The 20,506-nt window shown below is 35.5% G+C and overlaps 1 protein-coding gene and 1 pseudogene across 2 annotated transcripts; both read left to right on the plus strand.

Moving 5' to 3' along the window:
• The first annotated feature begins 2,310 nt into the window (after positions 1 to 2,310).
• On the plus strand, positions 2,311 to 3,243 carry LOC308658868 (olfactory receptor 6C2-like; annotated as a pseudogene). Its single transcript has one exon. The product of its transcript is annotated as an olfactory receptor 6C2-like (transcript).
• Positions 3,244 to 15,427: 12,184 nt separating this feature from the next.
• On the plus strand, positions 15,428 to 16,372 carry LOC308658880 (olfactory receptor 6C2-like; the record flags this gene model as incomplete). Its single annotated transcript, XM_081311790.1, has 1 exon — positions 15,428 to 16,372. The coding sequence occupies exon 1, from the start codon at positions 15,434 to 15,436 to the stop codon at positions 16,370 to 16,372; it is 939 nt and encodes a 312-aa protein (XP_081167916.1). The 5' UTR covers positions 15,428 to 15,433.
• Between the last annotated feature and the right edge of the window lie 4,134 nt (positions 16,373 to 20,506).

A 20,506-nucleotide genomic window follows, 5' to 3' on the forward strand; every position in this document is an offset into this window, starting at 1 on the left:
GGGGAACAGGGGTAATTCAGTGTGAATAAATAAACCTGATCTATCACCTTGTATTTGCCAGGGGCCCTGATGGTACAATACCATCTCTCAGGTGAATTATTCCTCCCATGCAGTTTTCCTTGTTCTAAAATCATATCTGTGAATTCTGAGCCTCATGTCAAGCTTTTGGTGACACCTTCTTCTGCTAAATTTTGTACAGAGACTGTTGGATGTGGATTTATATAGGAAAATATGAATAGATACTAGTATAACTAAGAATAATTGTCAAGGAAGAAGCATGAAATAGATACTGTTTAAAATACAAAATTACATTTCTGCTGTTACCTAGTGTTACCATGTAAATTAAAATGTGTTACTATGAAATAGTATCTTGTACTAGTGACCTCAAATCTTCTTTAGGGAGCAACTTTTTCATAGGTGAACCTATAGGTGAGTAACTGATATAATGCTCTATACATAATAAGTAATTATTGAATATTTATTTGAATGAATGAATGTTGATTGTTTTCTTGGACAGTAATAAATAAGAGAAACATACAGTGTCTTGAATCTCAAATGGACCACAAATACTGGGTGCAAGTGGGGCAGTTGTTTAAGCAATTTAAAACTGCTTCCTATTTTATACAAAAATTTGTAGGGTTTTTTCAATAAATTGTGAGCTATATCTAAAATTGAAAACTTAAAAATCCCCCTATTAAGACATATTTTATAATGTCATACTTTATAACATTATATAATTTTTAAGGTAGTAAATACATATACTCTGCAGATAATGAATTTGTAAGATTTTCATTTACACGTTGCAAATCTGAAAACAGCTGCTTAAAATATAGAACTGCAATGAGGGTTCAGTTTGGATACAAAGTGAAGAAGAATTCCCTGAGCCCATATCTAATGTCGTTCCTGAAAATATATCAATTTGAATATAAGGAGGCTTGAAACTTCTGGGAAAGAGCTAAAATGAACAGAGATAAAGACCAGAGAGAAAGGTAGGGAACATTATTATTTGTTTACAAAGATGAGTTTGTAAGATTCCATGTTTTCCTAGATGTTGCCTGAGGTAGTTACATTACCAAAAACCCAGAGAACATAAACAAGATTAGGAAGACAGTTGGTAAATTATCAGAAAGAATAGTTGGAATGAAAAAGCAGGAATCATTCAAAAAGAGGTCAGAGACAGACTCAGGTGACAGAGTGGCACTAAGAAGACTTTGTGAACCGGGCTGCAAAGAAAGCAACACCACAGATCTCTCCTCCTGGGCTCTGTCCTTGACCAACACCACAGCAGGACTCAATCAGGTTCATGCTCAGGTTCCAGAAAATGGTTCTTTATACCACTTCAAAGGTTCAGGAAACACAATGCCTAAGAGTCTCAAAACTGGCTAGAAATTCTTTTCACTATAGAAGAGAGAACAGTGGAGTAGAGGAAAGGGATCAAGGAAGAGGGAGGGGAAGGGGTAAGAAGGGTGGAATGAATGTACACACTTTCCTATGTACATCTATGAATATGCCCCAACCAATTGCATTTTCATGTATGTCCAGAAGGCATAAAGATAAAAATCATAAATAAATAGAAGGGAAAGAGGAAGTAGTGAGGACTAAATCAGAGAAAATTACATTCCATGCTTGATTAATTATATTAAAATGAACCCCAATACAATTTTTAACTAATACTATGTATACTAAAATTAACTCATAAAAAGCAATACTTTTAATTCACAAAGTGTAAGAACAAAAAAGCTAAGGTACACCTTTATGTTCTAAATTTTTCACCTTATTTAGAGATAATTGAACACAAAGAAAAATTTACTCTAAAATGAATGTGCTGCTATTAAAATTCATTACAACAAAATTAAGTAATCAACAAAAAATTCTAATTAACAGATCACCTTGATTTTAAAAATAGAACATTACAGTATGGCAGGGGAAGGCAAAAAAAGGTGAAGATAGGAGAAGAAGAGTCAAAAGTCTCATAGTTCTACCAGAATAAGAACACATAAAGTATCACCTCCAGGCAATATTGTTAATAAACTGCATTCTGCACATATGATTTATGTTTTGTTTGGTTTTTATTTGATATTATTGCTGATGCAGTACAAGCATAAGATCTATATTCAAAATTTTCTGTAGAAACCTTCTTGTAAGATGTCAATGTTATGAGTGTGTTCAATATGGTAATTGATCATCAGGTAAAGAAATATTAAGTGCACTGAGCTGTCTGGCTGGAATGTCTCCAGTCAGGCTCCAATGCTGGCTTCTTTTGACACCTCTCTTCAGGTCCACTCGCTAGTGACTTGGCACAAGGAAGGGATGAGAAATCATACAGCAATAACAACATTCATCCTGCTGGGATTGACAGATGATCCGAAACTACAGGTTCTAATTTTCATATTTTTGTTTCTCACTTACATGTTGAGTATGGCTGGGAACCTCACCATTATCACACTCACACTTTTGGATTCTCATCTTAAAACTCCCATGTATTTTTTCCTCCGAAATTTCTCTTTCCTGGAAGTCTCATTCACCACTGTTTGTATTCCCAGATTCCTGTACACCATGGCAACTGGTGACAACACTGTTACTTACAATACTTGTTTCACCCAGTTATTTCTTGTTGTCCTGTTTGCAGCAACAGAATTTTATCTCCTGGCTGCCATGTCCTATGACCGCTATGTGGCCATCATAAGCCCCTGCACTACACAACCATCATGAGCAACAGAGTCTGTGCTATACTTGTCCTCAGCTGTTGGTTTGCTGGCCTGCTGATCATCCTCCCACCCCTTGGCTTAGGCCTCCAGTTAGAATTCTGTGACTCAAATGAGATTAATCACTTTGGCTGTGATCCATCTCTTACAGATAACCTGCTCAGACACAGTTTTTTTTAGAGAAAATAGTCTTGACTTCTGCCATACTAACACTAATTATTACCTTGGTGTGTGTCACTCTCTCCTACACATATATCATCAAGACCATTCTAAAATTTCCTTCTGCCCAACAAGGAAAAAGGCCTTTTCCACCTGCTCCTCCCACATGATTGTGGTTTCCATCACCTATGGCAGCTGCATCTTCATCTATGTCAAGCCTTCAGCAAAGGAAGGAGTGGCCATTAACAAGGTGGTGACCATCCTCACTACTTCAGTTGCCCCTTTGCTTAACCCTTTCATCTATACACTTCGAAACAAACAAGTAAAAGCAGCTTTCAAAGACACAGTAAAATGGATTGTATTTCTCTCAAAGAACTGAGAGCCTATTGATGATTGCTGAGACTTACTTATATTTAAATCTGAATAACTGTGAACACTGTTCATGAAAGTGACAAACATGGCTTCTTATTTGGTAAAATCATCAACCTAATGTTCTCCCTGGAACATTTTTCTCTTATAATACAAAAATCAAAAAATCAAACAATTTATTTTGCCTTCTTTTAAGTTTCCTTTATTCAGAATAGTTTCTTCAATAATTTCATGCACCAGAGAGTGGTCAAAGACCCAATGTCATAAAAAGGAAATGCAAAGCAGAAGTTGCATCTCTAGCCACATGCCCTTCTTCTAATGTGGAATGGAAATATCCAGAGACCACTTCTCACATCTGTGAGACATAAACTCGCAGAGAACAAGCTCTGAATTTACAAGCATTATGACTAAATTTTGGTTGGGTAAGTTCTGTAACTATTCAGACTTTTAGCACCTCCCAATTCAAGAATGTTCGAGTTTAGGAATATTGATCGAGTTTTCAAAATAAGTTCATTATTTGGAAAGGATATTCTAAGATGTCAAAGATAAAATTAGAGTATGAAAAACATGGATGGATCTATAGTAGAGGGACAGAGAAGGAAAAACAAATATTAGTCATGCACATAATTAGAATTCTATTGACTGATAAACTCTCTTTTTGTTGTTCTGTGCTTTATAATTATGAAAATAAACTTTTGTGCTTTTATAGTACATATGGAACTATTGTCTTTGTTTATCGGACATCAAATTATCAACTACGCTTTATATTTTGATCAGACATATAAATTGTTCATATTATGGCCATAGTATGGGTATAATCTTCCTTCATAATTCAAAAATATTGAGAAAAAAATCAGACTATTGTCAAAGGGCATTCTTCTTTTTGCCTTTGTAAGACACCACCAAAACACAACCATGTGTCCTCTAGTTTCTCTTCTGATCATTAATTTAAGTATATATATATATATATATATATATATATATATATATATATATATATATAAAATAATGGGCCCCTCCTGGAGCTGGCCTGCTCAGACATAAGCCTCTTAGAAAGGATGGTCATGCTCATGGCTGTGGTGACTCTAGTGATTACTTTGGTTCTGGTGACAGTTTCTTGCACATACATCATCAGGACCATTCTGAGGATCCTCTCTGCCCAGCAAAGGACAAAGGCCTTTTCCACTTGCTCTTCCCACATGATTGTCATCTCCCTGTCTTATGGCAGCTGCATGTTTATGTGCATTAATCCCTCTATAATAGAAGGAGGTGTTTTCAATAAAGGAATAGCTGTGCTCATTACTTCAGTCAACCCCATGTTGAATCCCTTCATGTATACACTAAGAAATCAACAAGTAAAGCAAGTCTTCAAAGACACTGTCAGAAAGATTGTGAAGTTTTAAGAAAAAAAGAACACCCTTCAATGAAAAATGTATTTTCACTTCATAAATATGTATTAAAAGTCTACTAAATTTCAAGGGTTGAACTGGCTCTTGAAGATAAAAATACAGAAATCATATGTTCTAATGTTCAAGGAATCTACAAATCTAGAATAGAGGTAAGGTATACAGACTCTACATTTTTTGATACATTTACAAAAAAGAAATGAAATAACATAGTAAGTGCTACTAGAGACAAGTGAATGATCCAGCAAATAACAGAAAGACTTAGCTCTTCTTTACAAAAATGACTTCAAATTTAAGAAGCAAACACTGGTTATTAAGGAGAAGTGGTGAAGAAACTGGGGTGATGAAGAAGGCCAGATCATAAAGTGCATAATTGCAAACTGTGGGGTTAGTTGAGTGTCATGAGTCAGAGGAGTGTTAAGAAATGCCTTATAAGCCTGGTTCAGTGGCACATACCTGTAATCCCAGTGGCTCAGGAGGCTGACACAGGATTTCGAGTTCAAAGCCAGCCTCAGCAAAAGCCAGACACTAAGCAATTCAATGACACCCTGTCTCTAATAAAATATAAAATAGAGCTGGGGAATGTGGCTCAGTGGTTGAGTGCCCCTGAGTTCAATCACCAGTAACCACTGCCCCCCCAAAAAAAGAAAAAAGTAATGCCCTGTGGTCATCAGCATTGTGAAGCACTGACCTTGTTGCTCAGTCCCAGAGACTGTGCTTCCATTGAAGTATAATTTCATTTCTCTCCTTTATCATTTAGGTTTTAGTTGTAGCCATTGCAACCTCCATCCCTTTGTAAGAGGAAAATGAAAGGAAAGAGTATACATTTAGTCCACTTCATTCAAATTAGAAAAGAAAACTCTCTAGATTTTGTCACCTCACATACTCACTTTCTAGAGGTTAGGTTAAAAGAGGCTCCTAGAGAAAGGTTGGAGGCCTCTCTGTGCCTCTCCTTGACAGAATCTATTGTTTGTTTTCTTAGATGACATATTTTTAAGTTAATAGCAAGAGATTTTCTCTCTCTTTGATAGTTTCTGGTGATGTTTTTATTTATATGCATTCATTGTAAACATTAATGGGGTTCAGTGTCATATTTCAAATACATGCAAACACTGTACATGGATCAATTCCTTTATCCTATGATGGTTATATTTCCATCCTTGTGTTTTATTAATTAGATATTAGAAAATACAAATTTTGTGATTTGCTCTATTCCATTAACTACTTCATATATACTGCTTTTGTTGCTAACATAAACCACCACGGATATCTATTCTGTGAAGTGAAAATAATATAAGGTATGGATTTAGTTTTATATCTAGAATATTCCAAATTTTGAGCCAAAGAAAATAACTGGAATAAACTACCGTAACAAAAAAAGTCAGCAAATGGATTCAGGGTAACAACTTAAATTTTAACAGGTATTGGTACCACCTTGATTTCAATGGAAGGACATTTGTATTTAATGTGAGCATGTCTATGTAGTTTAATGATATCCTAACATGTTGTGGGATGTTGTTTACGGTTTAAAGTACAAATGCAACATAACCCACTACATGGATATACTTTATATGTGCTAACATGAGCATGGTGCTTCTCAAGCATTTAAGGTAAAAGCTGGATTGTACTGATCATGAATACAAATTGTCAGACCCACAGAAAGTATTGCAGCATGTATAGTATTTCTGAATAAAAGGTCTTGTATGGAAAGCCTCTACAATTTTGAATGTCTAGTATTTAATTTGATTTTCAATTTATTCCAGATTAATTGATGTACCATTTAACTGATACAGAATATCCTTAAACAGTCAAACCTACATTATTAATTCCTCCACATCCAAATTTCTCTCAAAATCGGTGTGGTAAAGTAGAAGCAATGCCACACAGTGGTTAAAAACACAGGCTTTAGTTCAAATCACAAACTCTCAATGATCTATCAGAATTACCTAGGGTTATTTTCTTGAAGTTTATGAAGCTTGTCTTTCAAAAATCTAAAATATGGATATTAACAGTGTCTATTTTATATGGTACTGGAAAGAATATATATTAAATTTATTGTTTTAATATAACTAGGACTATAAAACGTTGGCCATTCTACTTGAAATCTTTCTGCAACAAGAGGTATATATTCTACTCCTCCTGTGTCTAATTCCATGCTTAGATTGGAGATCAGTAAAATCCTTGCCTATGTTCCAGATAAAGACATCAGAATAGTCAGCAATGAATCGTCAGAATTTGGTTAACCTCATGTACACTGAATATCTGTGGGACAGAGGAAATGTATGAATATGCTGGGAGAGAGTGGTAAGCACGCCATGTAAGTCAATGCTTAAAATCACAAGGCAGGATATCACTATTTTCATAAAAATGTTTAAGGTCTAATAGTTAATATATACGTTCATTTTAACTCATTTCTATAACTGGAGAGAGTCAGGAGTCTACTTTCAGAATTCTGCATGTTGATATCCAATTCTCCCAGCACAATTTAGGGAAAAAAACTGTCTTATTTTGTCAAAAATCAGTTGGTTTGGATGTATATATTTCTGTATTCTTCTAGGCTATTTTGCTCCACTGGTCTATGACCCTGTTTCTATGCCAACACTATGCCATTTTGATTACTACAGTTGTACAATGTGTTTTCAACTTAGGTATCAGGACGACTCCTGTTTCATTATTTTTTCAATGGCTATTTGGGGTTGATTGATTTGGCTATTTGGGGTTTTCTGTGGTTCCACACAAATTTCAGAATTGTGCTTTCAGGTTTCATGAAGAAGCCATTGGCATTTTGATAGAGATTTCATTAAACATGTAGATGGTTTGGAATATTATAGACCTGCTAACAATATTGATTCTTCTAACCCAAAAACATAGGATATCTTTCCATTTTTGTATATGTTTCCTCTTCAATTTCTTTCATCTAAATTTTATAGTTTTTATTATATAGAGAGATCTCGCACCTCTTTGTTTAAATTTACACATAAACATATATTTTTTAACTATTATACATGAAATTTCTTTCTCGATTTCTGTTTCAAATAATTTCCTATTGGTGTATTCAAATGCTATTTATTCTGTATGTTCATTTTGTGTGCAACTTGAATTAATTTGTTCTAATTAGTTTTAGGGGGAATTTGGAGGTCTTTCTTTCTATATAAGGTCATATCATCTTCAAAAGTGACAGTCTGACAACATCAGGGTGTGTTCCCCACTGCACTACACCAGAGGCAGAACCCAGTCCATGTAGTAATCCCCCCAACCCAGGCTGCTCCATTTTGAGACCCAATCCAACTGTGTTCTTCCCCCAGTGCAGTGAATGAGTTGCTTTTCTGAGCTGCTGCTATGCCCCCACCCACTGTGCTTCCCATGGAGACTGAAAGGTACAGGCTGCACAGACTGTGATGCATTACCTAGGCACATTAGATGACCCCAACCCACACACAGGCCCTTGAGACTGACAGGGGCATGACACATACCACAGGCAACCTTCTCAAGCTGCCTAGTAAGCTGCATTTCACCTTTGTGGTACAAGTACAATAGCCCCACCCTTGGGAAACCTGTGGATACTGACAGGTGACCTCCTGCTGCTATGTTTGCATACAATAGATGATTAATAGAAAAGTGAGAAATAGTTGATAGAAAGACGACAGATCAATGATAGATACATAATAGATAGAACCAAATAATATTTTCCCCTAAGATGGCATCAAATTAAAAAGCTTCTGCACAGCAGAGAATTAGGGATGTGAAGAGAGAACCTACAGAATCAAAGAAAATCTTTGCTTACTACTCTTTGACAGAGGATTAATATCTAGAATAAATAAAAAACTAAGAAATACCTAACACCAAAAAAAATCAAATAACCCAATTAAAAAATGAGCAAATGAATTAAACACTTCTCAGGATTAAAAATAGAAATGGTCAACAAATAGATGAAAAAAATGTTCAACATCATTAGAAATTAGGAAATGTAAATCAAAACTACACTGAAGGCCAGGCACAGAGGCTCACACCTTTAATCCTAGAAGCCCTGCTTAAAAAGCTAAAGCAGGAGGATTGTGAGTTCAAAGCCAGCCTCAGAAAGGATGAGGTACTAAGCAACTCAGTGAGATCATGTCTCTAACTAGAATATAAAATAGTGCTGGGGATATGGCTCAGCTGTTGAGTGTCCCTCAGTTCAATCTCTGGTACCAAAAAAAAAAAAAAAACTACACTGAGATTTTATCTCATACCATTCAGAATGGCAAGCATCAAACATACAAATAATAATAAATTCTGGAGAAGATGAGGAGAAAAAAGAACACTTTTACACTGTTGGTGGGATTTGAAATTAGTACAACTACTATGGAAATCTGTATACAGTTTCCTCAAAAAACTAGGAATGGAACTACTATGTGACCCAACTGTACCAGACACTGATCTTTATTCTGAAGAATTAAAGTCATCATTCTATAGTGATCCATGCATACCATGGTTATAGCACCAAAATTCACAAGAGACAAACTAGGGAACCAGTCTAGGTATTCATCAATAGAAGGATGGATAAAGAAACTATGATACTGATGTGCATATGCACACACACACACACACACACACACACACACACAGAGAGAGAGAGAGAGAGAGAGAGAGTTTTATACCATCATAAAGAAAAATGAAATTATGTGGCTTGCAGGAAAATTTATAAAATTTGAGGTCATTATATTAAGTGAAATGAGCCAAACTCAGAAGATCAAAGATTACATGTTTCCCCTCATATTTGGAAGCTAGAGAGGTAAATGGAAAAGAAGCAGGGAAAGGGATTTCACAAAAATTAAAAGGAGATCGTTAGAGAAAAGGGAGGAGGGAAAAATTGGGAAGGAACAGGGAAGTGCTGGGGAGTGATATTTGCCACATTACATTGTTCTATTATGTGCAGGCAGGAGTCTGTAACAACACCATGTATGTAACAACATGGAGGGACACAACAGTATGTCCAACAGTAATGCAACAGTGAAAAAATGTGGAAGGAGTGAAAAAAAGAATTCCCATAAAAAAGATGAACATCCTGGCATTTTGACAATATGTATGAACCTAGAGGACACTATTCTAAATTAAATAAGTCAGACACTAAAAAAGATCATTGTTTAATCTCTTATATGAGGAATGTAAAATAGGTAAAAAGCAGAATACAAGCAGAGAATAGAATAGTGGCTGTGGGTGGGAGAAGCAGGAAGATGTTTGGTAAATGGGTACAAACTTTGCGAAGCTAGACAAGTAAGTTCTGGAGAGCTAAGGCACAACAATATGACTATATTTAGCAATGCCATGGCACACATTTTAAATGTGTTAAGAGAGTTAATTTTAATTCATTAATTTCACCATAGAAAGATAGAAAAACTATGAGGCAAGAGGAAGATAAAATAGGCAGCAGCAATGGCAACACTGCTACCTAAAAGAAAGTAAATTTTATTATAAGACAGAAATTGAACAGCAGTTTTTCAGAAGCAAATAGATGAAATAGCTCTATACAAAAAGTTAGATGGTAGCCTATAACAAATAATAATGCATTGCATTATCCACATTTTTTAAAATTTGGAGTGACCATATTCACAATGAACATTGTAAATTAGACCAAAGAATTTTAGTAGAGATAACAAGTTTGGGGATGACAAAAAGCTCTATTCTTTAAGAAACCATAATTGCTCTAAGTGTTTGTGCATAGAGTAATGCTTCAAAATATAGAGAGCATAAACTGATTAAACTACAAGGAGATAAAGACAAACACACTATTATGGGTAGAAACATTGAAACACTTGTGTGAATGATTAATTGAACCTATATAGAAATTCAGTAAGTATATAGGAGACTTAAGCAAAACCCTCTATAACTAGGGCCTTACTGACTTTATTTACAGAACACTCCACCCAAAGAAGAGCAGAAATGATCTAAAGTTCACAGAAAATATTTACTAAAATGGACAGTATTCAGGGCAGGTCTAGATGAATTTCAAAGGATTCAAATTATACAAAACATAATATCTTGTCAAAGAAAATTAAGGTAGAAATCATTCACAAGAGAAACATAACTGAAAAATACAACTAAAGCAGAATTCAGAGGGAAATTGATGATTCTATAGCAGTAATAGCAATTAATATCTGGAAAGTCTATCATCGGCCATAATCTTAGCCATGAAGCTACATCAGCTCTCAGGGAGGCTGGGTAGTATTTTATCTGGGCACTTTGTCACCCTCAATAAAACTAGCATTCAGGAACTATGGATAAAAAGAAGGAGCAGAACAAGTAGGGAAATGACCAGCGTTAGCTAAAGTTCATCAGCTATTCCTTAAAACTTCACTCAAAAGACAGTACAATGAATTGGGCATAACTTTCCTCTGTTCATATATGAATATACGACCAGTGTAATCCACATCATGTACAACTACAAGAACAGAAAGTTATACTCCATTTATGTACAATTTGTCAAAATACTTTCTAATGTCAGGAATACCTAAAGAACATATTAGAAAAAACTTTACTCAATAAAAACACATGTCCTTTATCAACATCCTATCCCCTTTGTCGGGGATGACAGACAGACACTGTCTGACAGTGCCTCTAGTGGGTGTGGAACAGTGCTGAGAGGGACAAGCAAGACATCTGCTGCAGTGAACAACTCCATCATGTGACAAAAGAATCAACAGGAACAACAGGAGCTGGAGTCCAGAAATGATGGCAGAAACATCAAAGAAAAAGCCTTAGTCACTTCCATAAAGTAGTGACAAGTCAAAGTAAAAAAATAGAGAGAAAGAATATATCCTAGGACCAAGGACTTTTCATTCAGTGCTTAGATGCAAAACTCTCTCTTGCTTTAAACATCACAGGTAGGTCCAATGCTTTTCTGAAAAGATACAAGTGTGAAGGGGAGTTGACAATGTGGGCCAGGCAGACTAGGAGAAAATCAGATCTGAAATGCCAGTGAGCCTCCTAATTATTGGGGGAAGGAGCTCATGTTGTGTTCCACAGAAGCAAATATTGGAGTGTAAGACAAACATTTTTTCAAAACCTGCACCACCCCTGAAAGCACACTAACTCACAGTCCTCTGATCCTCAGTGTTTCTATCTGAAAACAGGACTTCTTAAATTTTTTTGAGTCAAAGATTTTTATTTTACATGACATTTAGGTCACAATACATAACATATAATACATATGAAGTACTAGGCAGGATTTAGTCCTGGGGGAAATACAGAGATTCAACAAAGTAATTAAAAGAGAATTCAAACATTAAATTCTCCAGGTCTCTGAGGACACTGTCCCTATTGCTACATAAATTTTTACATTATTCATTAGACTGCCACCAATTTGTGAATAACTTCTCAAACTGAGTCACCAAGGACTGAGTTGTTTGCTCTGTTGTTCCCTGTGCACTGGTAGAAATATAAAACAAAGGCTGCTATTACACAAATTTCAGGGAAGCCTGCCTCCCTGACCAAGACCACATGAGCTCTCCAACAGACTAGAATTTTCCTTTTTGCTCTACAACACTATTTATTTTTTTGCCTTGACTAATAGAATCAATGGGTAATCAGGTATAAGATGCCATTTTAGATGTGTGGAATAAAGAGAGGACAGAGACTTGTCCGTGATAGCAGGAGTGATGAAAATCTAGACAGGAACTGTCAATTGCCACACTTGCCTAAGGTTGAGTGTGTGTGTATGAGTGTGTCCACATATACATGTGCTCCTGTGGAGGCTGAATGTGGGGACTGAGACAGGTGAAAATGAGTGGGAACAGAATACACACAAAGCTCTTTGACAGCTAAGGCTCCTACACTGTGGTTCTGTCAAAGCCCTCTAATGAAGACGGGTCCAAAAAGTAAGTATATAATTAGTATGGAATTTTTGTGACATATATTCCATATTCTGAAAAACAGGCAGAGGGTGAACAATCAGATTTAAAATCTTATATTTGGTTCATTGAAGGGGGTTGACAATTCATTCTATAAAAGTGTCATTCTGAAGAAAAATGAAATTAGAATTTTCCTCTGATGGCCAGTTTCTCCTTTATCCTGGCCATGAGTATCAGTAGAGGAGACCGTTTTAACTCTCTAGAAACACAGAAGACTACAGAAAAGACACCTCTACTCAGAAGTATCTGCTAGTGTCATGCATATAAAACAATATCCATATTAGATAATTTCTTAAAAGAAAAATGCCCTTTTTATCCATCTGGTATTTAAGTCCTTTTGCCATGGATTTGGCTGATGCAGAATTCAAACTCTTCTTGGACCTAAACTGTCCAATCTGTGAGAAGTCTTGTTCCCAAATGAAGACTAAATGAGGTTCGTTTCAAACATAATATACAAGTATCTAAAATATATTTTAAAATGCACTAGACTGTTCATTAAAAAAAATAAAAACCGAATCATAAAGTGACTAAGAATACATGAGAGAGAACAGATGAAGAGGAACAGGGGTAATTCAGTGTGAATAAATAAACCTGGTCTATCACCTTGTATTTGCAGGGGCCCTGATGGTACAATACCATCTCTCAGATGAATTATTTCTCCCATGCAGTTTTCCTTCTTCTAAAATCATATCTGTGTACCCTGAGCCATGTGTCCTGCTGTTGGTGACACCTGGGACTGCCAAATTTTGTACAGAGACTGTTGTATCTGATTTGATATAGGAAATTATGGATAGGTACTAGTATAACTAAGAATAATTGTCAAAGAAGAAGCATGAAATAGTGTTTCGGTTACAAAATTACATTTCTGCTGTTACCTTGTGTTAACATGTTAATGAAAATGTGTTAATATGAAATAGTATCTTCTACTGGTGACCTCAAATCTTCTTTAGGGAGCAATTTTTCATAGGTGAACCTATAGGTGAGTATCTGATATAGTACTCTAAACATCATAAGTAATTATTTAATATTTATTTTAATGAAAGAATTTGATTATTTTCTTGGATAGTAATAAATAAGAGAAAAGAACCTTGTCTTTGATTCTCAAATGGACTATAAATGTTGGGTGCAAATGAGGCAGTTGTTTAAACAGTTAAAAACTTAGTTTCTTCCACTTTTATACAAAAGTTTGTAGGATTTGTTTTCTACAAATTGTGAGCTATATCTAAAATTGAACATCTAACAATTCCCCTTCTAACAGATATATTTTATAATGTCATATTTTATAATAACATTTTATAATATTTAAGTTATTGAATACATATACACCGCTGATAATGAATTTATAATATTTTCTTTTACAAGTTGCATATCTGAAAACAGCTCCTTAAAATATGGAACTGCAATGAGGGTTTAAGTTTGGATACAAAGTGAAGCAGAATTCCCTGAGCCCATATCTAACGTGGTTCCTGAAAATACATCAATTGGAATTACAAGGAGGCTTGAAACTTCTGGGAAGTGCTGAAATGGACAGAGATAAAGGCCAGAGAGAAAGGTAGAAAACTTTATTATTTGTTTACAAAGATGAGTTTGTAAGATTACATCTGTTCCTAGATGTTGCCTGAGCTAGTTACATTACCAAAAACCCAGAGAACATGAACAACTTTAGGAAGACAGTTGGTAAATTAGCAGGGAGAATGATTGGAATAAAACAGCAGGACTCATTCAAAAAAGAGGTCAGAGACAGACTCAGCTGACTGAGTGGCACTAAGAAGACTGAGTAGATGGGGCTGCAAAGAAAGCAGCACCACAGATCTCTCCTCCTGGGCTCTGTCCTTGACCAACACCACAGCAGGACTCAGTCAGGTTCATGCTCAGGTTCCAGAAAATGGTTCTTTATACCACTTCAAAGGTTCAGGAAACACAATGCCCAAGAGTCTCAAACTGGCTAGAAATTATTTTTACTATAGAAGAGAGAAGAGAGGAGTAGAGTAAAGGGTTCAAGGAAAAGGGAGTGGAAAGGGGAAGAAGGATAGAATGAATGTACACACTTTTCTATGTACATCTATGAATATGCCCAAACCAATCTCACTTTCATATATATCCAAAATGCATAAATACAAAAATTATAAATAAAAAGAAGAAAGATCAAAAGAATAGAAGAAGGGAAATGGGAATTAGTAAGACTGAATCAGAGCAAATTACATTCCATGCTTGTATAATTATATTAAAATGAACCCCAATACAATGTTTCACTAATACTGTGTATCAGAAAATGAACTCATAAAAAGAAATATTTTCATTCAAAAAATATAAGAACAAAAATTTTAAGGTGCACCTTTGTGATCTAACTAATCACCCTTTTCAGAGATAATTTAAGCACAAAGAAAAAATTAACACTAAGATGAATGTGCTGCTCTTAAATTTCATTGCAACAACATTAAATGATCAAAATAAAATCCTAATTAACATATCCTCTTTGATTTCCAAAATGGAACATTACAGTATGGCAAGAAAATACACAGAAAGATGCAGATGGGAGAAGAGAAGTCCAAAATTGTCATAGTTCTTCCAGAATAACAACACATAGAGTGTCACCTCCAGGCAATATTGTTAATAACCTGAATTCTGCACATATGATTTGTTTTGTTTCGCTTTTATTTGACATTTTTACTAATGTGGTTTGTCATCAGAGAATTACAAGCATAAGATCTATATTCAAATTTCTGTAGAAACCTTCTTGTAAGATGTCAATGGTATGGGTGTGTTCAATATGGTAATTGATTATCAGGTAAAGAAATATTAAGTGCACTGAGCTGTCTGTCGGGATATCTCCAGTCAGGCTCCAATGCTGACTTCTTATGACACCTCTCTTTAGGTCCACTCACTTGTGACTTGGCAGAAGGCAGGGATGAGAAATCATACAGCAATAACAACATTCATCCTGCTGGGATTGACAGATGATCCGAAACTACAGGTTCTAATTTTCATATTTTTGTTTCTCACTTACATATTGAGTGTGGCTGGGAACCTCACCATTATCACACTCACACTTTTGGATTCTCATCTTAAAACTCCCATGTATTTTTTCCTCCGAAATTTCTCTTTCCTGGAAGTCTCATTCACCACTGTTTGTATTCCCAGATTCCTGTACACCATGGCAACTGGTGACAACACTGTTACCTACAATGCTTGTGCCACCCAATTATTTTTTGTTGTCCTCTTTGGAGCAACAGAATTTTTTCTCCTGGCTGCCATGTCCTATGACCGCTATGTGGCCATCTGTAAGCCCCTGCACTACACAACCATCATGAGCAACAGAGTCTGTGCTACACTCGTCCTCTGCTGTTGGTTTGCTGGCCTGCTGATCATCCTCCCACCCCTTGGCATAGGTCTCCAGCTGGAATTCTGTGACTCAAATGAGATTGATCACTTTGGCTGTGATGCATCTCCCGTTCTACAGATAACCTGCTCAGACACAGTGTTTTTAGATAAAATAATCTTGAGTTTTGCCATACTGACACTAATTATTACCTTGGTGTGTGTCTTTCTCTCCTACACATACATCATCAAGACCATTCTAAAATTTCCTTCTGCCCAACAAAGGAAAAAGGCCTTTTCCACCTGCTCCTCCCACATGATTGTGGTTTCCATCACCTATGGCAGCTGCATCTCCATCTATGTCAAGCCTTCAGCAAAGGAAGGAGTGGCCATTAACAAGGTGGTGTCCATCCTCACTACTTCAGTTGCCCCTTTGCTTAACCCTTTCATCTATACACTTCGAAACAAACAAGTAAAGGCAGCTTTCAAAGACACAGTAAAACGGATTGTATTTCTCTCAAAGAACTGACAGCCTATTGATTTTTTTTGAGGCTTATTTACATTTAAATCTGAATAACTGTGAGCACTGTTCATAAAAATGACAAACATGGCTTCTTCCAATTTGGTATACTCATCAAGCTAATGATCTCCCTGGAACATTTTTCTCTTATAATATAAAAACCAAAATCAAACAATTTATTTTGCCTTCTTTTAAGTTTCCTTTATTCACAATGGTTTCTTCAATAATCGCAGGCCCAGATATTAGTCAAAGACACAATGTCATTAAAAAGAAATGCAAAGCAGAAGTTATATCTCTGGCCATATGCCCTTCTTGTGATGTGGATTGGAAATATCCAGATACCACTTCTCATTTGTGTGAGACATAAACTCACAGAGAACAAGCCCTGGATTTAGAAGCATTATGACTATATTTTGGTTGGGTAAGTTCTCCAACTATTCAGATTTACATCAGCTCTTGACTCAAGAATGTTAGAGTTTAAAAAAATTGATCAAGTTATCACAAAAAAAAAGTTCATTATTTGGAAAGGACATTCTAAGATGTCAAAGATAAAATCAAGGTTTGGAAAACTGGGTCTATAGAAGAGTGCAGAGAAGGAAAACAAGGACTAGTCATTCTTATAATTAGAATTCTATTAACTGATAAACAGTCTTTGTTGTTTTGTGCTTTATAATTATGCAAATAAACTTTTGTGCTTTTATAGTACATATGGAACTATTGTCTATGTTTATCAAACATCACATTATTCAACTACGCTTTATATTTTGGTCAGACATATAAATTATTCATGTTATGGCCATAGTATGGGTATAATCTTCCTTCATACTTCAAAAAGATTGAGAAAAAAATCAGACTACTGCCAAAGGGCATCCTTCTTTTTGCCTTTCTAAGACACCAAAACACAACCATGTGTTATCTAGTTCCTCTTCTGATCATTAATGTAAGCATATATCTATGTGATATATATATATATATATATATATATATATATATATATATATATATATATATACTGAGGGAATAACTTCATTTACATTGCGATTTTACAAGCAGAATTTATGTGCAGAATACTGGGCCCCTCCTAGAGCTGGCCTGCTCAGACACAAGCCTCTTAGGATGATCATGCTCATGGCTGTGGTGACTCTAGTGATTACTTTGCTTCTGGTGACAGTTTCCTACACATACATCATCAGGACCATTCTGAGGATCCCTTCTGCCCAGCAAAGGACAAAGGCCTTTTCCACTTGCTCTTCCCACATGATTGTCATCTCCCTGTCTTATGGCAGCTGCATGTTTATGTGCATTAATCCCCTATAAAAGAAGAAGGTGTTTTCCTTTCAACAAAGGAATAGCTGTGCTCATTATCAGTCAACCCTGTGTTGAATCTCTTCATTTATACACTAAGAAATCAACAAGTAAAGCAAGTCTTCAAAGACACTGTCAGAAACATTGTGAAGTTTTAAGAAAAAAAAGAACACCCTTCAATGAAAAATGTATTTGCACTTCATAAATATGAATGAAGGAAAAAGGCCTTTTCCACCATCTCCTCCCACATGATTGTGGTTTAGTCTAAAAATTTCAAGGGTGGAACTGGCTCCTGAAGACAAAAATACAGAAATCATATGTTCTATTGTTCAAGGAATCTACAAATATAGAGTAGAGGTAAGATATATACACTATACATTTTTGGATAAATTTACAAATAAGAAATGAAATGACATAGTAAGTGTTACTAGAGACAGGTGAATGATCCAGCAAAGAACAGGAAGACTTAACTCTTCTTTACAGAAATGACTTCAAATTTAAGAAACAAAACACTGCTTATTAAGTAGAAGTGGTGAAGAATCTGAGGTGATGAAGAAGGCCAGAGCATAAAGTGTGTAATTGCAAACTGTGGGGTTAGTTGAGTGTCATGAGTCAGAGGAGTATTAAGAAATTCCTTGTGAGCCTGGTGCAGTGGCACATGCATGTAATCCCAGCGGCTCAGGAGGCTGAGGATTAGGAGTTCAAAGCCAGCCTCAGCAATAGCCAGGCACTAAGCAACTCAATGAGACCCTGTTTCTAAATAAAATACAAAATAGGGCTGCGGATGTGGCTTAATGGCTGAGTGCTGCTGAGTTCAATCCTGGGTACCACCCCAAACAAAAAAAAAAAAAGAAAGAAAAGAAAAGAAAAAAGAAAAACCCTGTGGCCATCAGCATTGTTTCAAGGGGAGAAGTATTGACCTTGTTCCTCAGTCCCAGAATCTGTGCTTCCATGAAAGTGTAAATCATTTCTCTCCTTTATCGTTTAGGTTTCAGTTGTAGCCATTGCCTCCTTCATCCCTTTGTAAGAGGAAAATGAAAGGAAAGAGTATACATTTAGTCCACATTATTCAAATAAGAAAAAAAATCTCTAGATTTTGTCACCTTACATACCCATTTCTAGACATTAGGGTTAAAAAAGACTCCTAGGGGAAGGTTGGAGGCCTCTCTGTTTGTGCCTCTCCTTGACAGAATCTATTGCTTATTTTCTTAGTTGACATATTTTTAAGTTAAAAGCAAGAGATTTTCTCATTCTTTGATAGTTTCTGGTGATGTTTTTATTTATATGTATTAATTGTAAACATTAATGGGGTTCAGTGTCATATTTCAAATAAATGCATACACTGTACATGGATCAAATCCTTTATCCTATTATGATTTTATTTTCATCCTTTTGTTTATATTAATTTGATATTAGAAAACACAAATTTTGTGTACCATTCCATTGCTTTTCCTCAAATATACTGCTTTTGTTGCTAACATAAACCACCATGGATATCTATTCTACGAAGTGAAAATAATATAAGGTATGGATTTAGTTTTATATCTGGAATATTCCAAATGATGAGTCTTGGGAAATTTCTAGGAATAAATTATCCTACTAAAGAAAACTTGGCAAATGGATTCAAGGTAACAACTTAATTTTAACAGGTGTGGATAGGGCCTTGATTTCAATGGAAGATCATTTGTTTTTTAATCTGAGCATGATATCCTAACATGTTGTGGGATGCTGTTTATTGTTTTGAGTACAAATGCAACATAACCCAGTATATTGACATACTTTATATGTGTTAATATGAGCATGGTGCTTCTCAAGCATTTAAGGTAAAAGCTGGATTATACTGATCATGAATATAAATTATCAGACCCACAGAAAATATTGCAGCATGTATCGTATTTCTGAATAAAAGGTCTTGTATGAAAAGCCTCTTCTATTTTGAATGTCTAGTAATTAATTTGATTTTCAATTTATCCCAGATTTATTGAGGTACCATTCAACTGATACAAAATATCCTTAAACAGTCATACCTACATGATTAAGTTCCTCCACATCCAAATTTCTTCCAAAACCTGTGTGGTAAAGTAGAAACAATGCCACACAGTGATTTAAAACACAGGCTTTTAGTTCAAATCTCAGACTCTCGACAATCTATTAGATTTACCTAGATGTTTATAAAACTTATCTTTCTCAACACTAATATATGGATATTAACAGCATCTACTTTATACAGTACTGGGATGAATAGGTATTAAATAGGTTGCTTTACTATAACTAGGACTGTAAAACATGGGCGATTCTACTTGAAATCCTTCTATGACAAGACACAAGACACATATATTCAGCTCCTCCTGTGTCTAATTCCACCAGATCAGAATAGTCAGCAATGAATCGTCAGAATTTGGTTAACATTAGTCTCATGTACACTGCAAATCTATGGGAGGGAGGATATATGTAAATACATTGGGAGAGAGTGTTAAGCACACCATGTAAGTCAAAGCTTAAAATCACAAGGCAGGACATCACTATCTTCATAAAAATGTTTAAGGTCTAATAGTTAATATATACGTTCATTTTAACTCATTTCTGTAACTGGAGAGAGTCAGGAGTCTACTTTCATTCTTCTGCATGTTGATATCTAATTCTCCCAGCTCCATTTAGGGAAAAAACTGTCTTATTTTGTCAAAAAACAGTGGCTTAGATGTAAATATTTCTGTTTTCTTCTAGGCTATTTTGCTCCACTGGTCTATGTCCTTGGGTCTATGCCAACACTATGCCATTTTGATTACTACAGTTTTACACTGTGTTTTGAACTTAGGTAACAGGATGACTCCTCCTTCA

Source organism: Spermophilus citellus (genome assembly GCF_964194105.1).
Source record: "Spermophilus citellus genome assembly, chromosome: 10".
Taxonomy (NCBI): domain Eukaryota; kingdom Metazoa; phylum Chordata; class Mammalia; order Rodentia; family Sciuridae; genus Spermophilus; species Spermophilus citellus.